The 6,196-nt window shown below is 36.4% G+C and overlaps 1 protein-coding gene across 1 annotated transcript; it reads right to left on the bottom strand.

Annotated features, from left to right (window-relative positions):
* Positions 1-1,587: 1,587 nt before the first annotated feature.
* On the bottom strand, positions 1,588-3,685 carry LOC148102438 (serine protease 1-like). Its single transcript, XM_087842467.1, has 6 exons — positions 3,637-3,685; positions 3,115-3,310; positions 2,826-2,999; positions 2,272-2,333; positions 1,831-1,973; positions 1,588-1,746 (listed from the first exon to the last, which is right to left on the bottom strand). The coding sequence occupies exons 1-6, from the start codon at positions 3,683-3,685 to the stop codon at positions 1,588-1,590; spliced, it is 783 nt and encodes a 260-aa protein (XP_087698593.1).
* Positions 3,686-6,196: the final 2,511 nt, after the last annotated feature.

Raw genomic sequence — 6,196 nt, 5'->3', positions numbered from 1 at the left:
ACAAAGACTGAGAGGGGACGACAGAGAGAGAGAAAGATGGAGGAACACAGCACATATAAGAAACAGGTAAGAGTGGACATGAAGTCAAAGTCGGGGACATGTCCGATAATAAAGACTTTCCACCTGGCTACATATATGTCACTTCTGTTTTGCCCACATTCATCTATGATGATCGCTCATAACTAAGCAGTGTGCTATGCTCTTACCAGACGATGCTCTTAAAATAATTATTACAAGAATATATACATTTTTTTTTTTTTTGTTGAATATAAAATGTTTGTGTGTGATTGTCAGTACAAAGAGGAAGCGCGGACAGAGAGACTGGAACTAACAGAGATCAGGTGGATTTTTCACAAAATCTACATGCATTAAATGGATGCGTTGTGTGCTTTTCAGTAGCACTCTGCTATTAATGTGAATAATAGCATTTAGCAACATTCACATCACTGTAAACTTGAACAGGATGAATGCCACTATACTGATGTGACAGACAACAAATCTGTTCTCCACTCTCTGAATTGGAGTACACGAGTCTCTGTGCTGAGTCTGCACAACAAAGTGTTTGGGTTTGTATGAATTCAAAAGCTGTCATTTAAAATCAGCTCTATTACCAATTTGCTTCTTGTGCAGATTTGTGGAGTCGCAGGGGGATTTTTAACTGTCTGTATTGTAAAATGGTACTTTAAATACTTGATGATTTGGTGGACTGGCCTCTATGTGGTTAAGAGACTGAAACAATGCCGTGCAGGTTTCTCCTCTGATCTGCTTTTTCATAACTGTTTTTGAAATGTACTGGTCAACATGACTGTGCCATTGCATCAGGTTTTAAACTAAAGTGACCACCGTAAAGCTGATGTATTATATTAAAATCTGTTATTCTTAGACACTGCTGTAGGTCATCCATGTGTATCCAACTGAACTGAGGTTTGCAAATGTGAAAAGGGTTGACTACATTTGCAAACAGCATATGACATTGTATTAATTACAAGGCACCATAAGCATGACTGAGCTGAGCCCTCCTAATGGTTTGATGCTGGAGTCGCCCCTGATTGAGTGCTTCTCACACATTTATGATTTATATCAACAGTAAGTACTTTTAAAGATTTAATATACAATAATAGTTGCTAAATTCATGCAAGTCAAATAATTGATTAATCAATTACAGAAACAGAATTATATTTCATGTGTTTCATGAGCACAAATCTTCATCTGTAAAATAACAAGTAACTAAAGATGTCAGATATTTGTAGTGAAGTTAAATGTACCAATTTCCACTTAGAAGCAGCGGAAAAGAAGCCACAAATGTGATGGAAAGACCAATGTAAAGTACAAATTCCTCACATTTGTACTTAAATGCTGTACTGTAGTAATTGTACTTAATATCATCTGGCAAAAATGACCCAACAACCTCAATGCAAACATCACAGTTTCTGAACAACTGAATGATCTACTTGATGCCTGAAACTACATTGAAAACACACGACATATTTATATTTTAACAATCAAAAGTTCACATGTAGAAACACTTCACACCGAAGCAGTTTCTTGCAGAGCGGACTGTTTATTTTGAATGTTATTTTCACTTTATTATTTTCCATTATTTGATGTAATGATCGGCTTTATCCAATGAATGTAAGAGCAGACCTTCAGAGAAATAGCTGGTCTGGTACAGGCACGTTCACAACCACCAACATGCACACCATGAATCTTTTTGTTTTTGGCTATCACTCCACCACCAGAATCACCCTGAGAGAGAAAACATAAATTATATGTTTGTTCCAAAACATCTGATAATCATACAGATAAAATGTTGGCAGCATGGCAACTCACCTTACATATGTCCACTCGAGGTTCTTTGTAACACATCGTGTTTCCATTTGGCCATAAGAATGTTGAATTACATGGATGGAGGTTAAGCTCACACTCAACAACATGCATCTTTGCACACTGGAGATGAGGCGGTGTACCAGGGACTACAGAAAAAAATGTAAAAAACAAAAGCTACTGCATGTTTCATGCACGGAAATCAGACATTGAAAAGAAACATGCTTTGCCTCATTTCTGGAACAAAATGTGTTCTTTAAAATAAGCTGAGCAGCATTTAAAAAGGAGGGAAATTGACAGTATATCCACAATAAAATGAAATAAATACTTTATGTCATCACAGTTTTCAAATAAAATGAAAATGTAACTATAACAGGCACACAAGAAAAATTAAAATATTATATAAACTAGAAAATTGTGAAATAATCAAAACAATACTGGTCTTACGTTTGTGGTAGGTTGCATTGACTGTATAACCACCAAAGCCTGCAATCTGAATGACATCCATCCTACAAATGAAAAAAAATAAGAATTTCATAACCATGTCTTGTGAGCTAAAAATAAATGAAGAGGTCATCTGAACGGAGTCTGCAGGCTGGGTATTTCCAGTTCACTCTAAGTCAGCTAATCTAACTTTGCAGATTCAAACATTTTATTAAAACATTACATTTCCTCATGCTCATGTTTTATTGTCAGTTATTATAGATCATGGATGTACCTCCTAAGCAGGTACCTAAAATCAAAACCAGAACCTTTTGGTCAATATTGAAGTCTTAGTTACATTATTGTTAATAAAGAAGCGTTGCAGTCACTAATGGGGGTTTGTAACTTCAAAAGCATGATGTCATTTTTTTCATAGACTACAGATGTTGCTACATTTTTTTGCTCTTCCTGGATGTTTAAAAAACCAACCAACTAAACAAGAAAAATGCATATTATGTCAACATATTAAGAACTTCCAGAATTCAAACTTTACACTTAAAAGGTTACTCAAAACTCACTTTTTGCGACGTTTACATTGAGGTAAGTCAACAGGCTTAATCATATTCTCTGGTGGGTCGATTTTCAGAAGCATGATGTCATGTTTTCCTGTTTGGTCCTCAAAGATTTTGTGATCAGTAATTGTCGCCATTCTTCCTGGACCTGGATGAATTCCTACATATGCAGACACATTCCTAAACAATGGAAATGGTAAAAGAACAAAATACCAGTAATGATTTTTGTCTTTGGACTGTTTTTTGTTAGGGTATTTTTTTTGTTTGTTTTTAAAGTGAAACAATCATTTCTCACCATCCAGTTAAATTTATCCAACAGTGAGCTGCAGTTAGAACCCACTCGCTGTGGATCAGAGAGCCGCCACATAGATGATGGTAATGTGTTCCATTGGTCCGAATTATTTGCACGTAATACAGACGATCATTTTTCTCACACCTATGGTCGTGAAAGATTCTCTTGTGCAAATCCACCTCTGTGCACACTGTGAAACCTGAGAGAAGAGTAATATACTTACAAATGGTTGGCTTACCATCCGAATAACGTATTCTATCAGCCAGGAGCCAGTTATTATGGTTGTAACCAGCAACATGGCTAGAAAAATGTACTGACAAAATTCACACTTAATGAGACATTCTGAAAAATTTACAAAAATTAATGTAATGGAGAGACAAAGAATTAGAAATAAAAAAGCACGACTTAATCAAGCCAAGTTAAACAAGTCTTTATAAACACAGATATGTCATAACCTAAGGTATGGTTCAAATACACAAAGTTTAAAAATAAAAGCAGAAGAAACGAGTGCAGTAGTTCACTCACCAACCCACAGGAGGAGCAGGAGGAACTTCAGGTGAGCCATTGCTGTCATTCAGCTTGCAGTGAATGCTGTGCTGGGACACTTTTTAAACCTCTTCTGACTGTGTTGGTGAGAATAGATCCACCAATCACACAGCCCAGTTTTATCAATAAAATGCCATTGGTTGGGACGGTCTTCATGCTAAAGTTAAACGTCTCATCCTATTAAAAAGAAAAGTGTTACTGTAGTCTTTGTCATCCACATACTGCAGGAAATGACACTGCAGTGCAAACAGAAGTTATGTTTTCATATAATTATTACTAAGTTGGGCTTTTGAATGTTTGCTCGTGTGCAGCAACTACATTCGCAGTCCAAATTGTCCTGTTTCACAAACTCTTTGCCTTTTTCAGTGATATAGATGCAAAGCTCGGTGACAGTTATTTATTTGCTTCAGTAGCTCATTAGGGTCTGTCTCAAACCTTTTATAAAAGCAGTATAAAAAAAGCATGAAACATCAGTTGTTCAGTTAATGTGATATTGGCTCACTTGATATAACAATTTATTTTATTGTATTTGTCTTGTACATATTGTTATTGCACTTCCATAAGTGACAACATTGAACACTGATGTTTGACAGAAACTAATCCACAATGTCGCATTCACTCAGTACAAAACCTTGAGGCTGTTTTCCTGCCTTATATGAAATGCTATTTGATTATGAGTAAGCTCAAAATGAAGTTCATTGTTCTGTGACATACATACATCATAAGACATACATCTTACAGCCTTAAAACTTTTTGTGTGGGCCTCTTTCAGTGGTCACTTATTGCACTCTTGGTAGTTAATACTCAATATTCAGTTTTTACCCATGCAGGTTAATCAGTCATGTTTGCATGGTTGTAAAATAAAAATATTCATTGTTAATTATTGATAATCAATAAGTACATAACCTAAGAAATTGTTTCACATTCTCCTGGATCATATCTTGATATTGTTACCTTTTTAATAATAGCACAACTTTAATCAATTGAATTCTTTCACCTCAGGTGTCTATTTCCAAATCCACTCTAAGCTTCTTCAGAGCGGTTGGTGATGTGTCCAGGTGGCAAAGACCTTAAGGTCGGATTTGTGATATTTGGCTGTATAAATTAAAATATGCATACTATGTGATGTGATTCCAAAGAGATTCAGATGGTGCAAGAGGACATTTAATGGTTCATTACCTGGAGAACATTTAAACTACCATTTATCACAACTAGCTTGTAGCAGTATTTCTCTCTTTCTCTTTCTTTCTCACACATGCATGAGCGTGCAGTGGCGTGTGAGCACCTACAGAGTTTGGTTTTTTTTAAAAATATATTTAAAATATGGACCCAAATGCAGAACTCAGGAGACAAAGGATGAACTCAATGCAGTAGCAAAAAATACAAAAACACAGTGACAGGGCAGCAGGAGGGAAACTGGATACTAGCAAAACCAGGGAAACATTGAGGAAGGAAACAATACAGAGAGGGAGGACACAGCAACCAATTAAGACAAACTGAAGGAGTAAATACACAAGGAGCTCAGGACAAACAGGAGACACCTGGGAGGACAGCTGAACCTAAATAAGAAAACGAGACAAGCGACGTAAAACAAAATAAAAACCACAAGAGACAACAGACTAACACAATAAGCAACTTGGTGTGCAAGAACAGAAACATAGACGTGACACAGAATGCAGGACAATGGAGGAAAATAAACTCACTGAACTATTTTTAATTACAAATTACAAAAGGAGAAAGTCTGAGAAATAAGCTCGAAGCTACAAAATTCAAAGTAACCAGAACAAACTAAGCACAAAGATGAAAGGTGACAATTTAAATCACAAATAAACTAAGAAACAAATTGAAACTATTTAATAATAACAGTAGTGTCTTGGGTTACGTCCACACGTACCCGGGTATTTTTGAAAACGCAGATTTTTCTATGCGTTTGCAACTTTCGTCCACACATAAACTGCGTTTTCGGTCACTGAAAACAGAGATTTTTAAAAACTCCAGCCAGGGTGGATATTTTTGAAAACTCGGTTTTTGCGTTTATGTGTGGACGAGAAAAACGGAGAAAACACAGCGTCAAAGGTGTGCGCATTTTTTGATGTCACACTGTGCGCCAGGTTATTGTTTCGGTGAAATTAATTTCTACAATGGCGGACTTACACAAAACATCATTACTGTTAATTTTACTCTCTTACACAGTTACTGTCCCTCCACACATAGGACTCAGTTCTGCTTCTATGCGCCATCTTTGTTTACTCTTTTCCACCCAGGCTGACTTCTGATTGGCCAACATTTCTCCACGGATAGGATTATAGCGCCATCTGCTGCTTTGGCATGTTCCTAGCAGCGTTTTCCTTCGTTTTTGGCTTCTACGTGTGGACGGGATTTAAAAAAAAAACGAAAACGGAAAATTTCCGTTTTCAAAAATACCCGTGTACGTGTGGATGTAACCTTGTTTTGTGTTTCTAGCTTCTAGGGATTCTAGAAATGGAAAAATGTACTTGATGGAAGGAAAGAGCAGTCATGCTGTCAAAATGCAAAGTAA

This window comes from Neolamprologus brichardi, chromosome 6 (assembly GCF_056152115.1).
Source record: "Neolamprologus brichardi isolate AB-2024 chromosome 6, ASM5615211v1, whole genome shotgun sequence".
Classification (NCBI taxonomy): domain Eukaryota; kingdom Metazoa; phylum Chordata; class Actinopteri; order Cichliformes; family Cichlidae; genus Neolamprologus; species Neolamprologus brichardi.
This window is presented reverse-complemented; position numbering and strand designations above follow the sequence as displayed.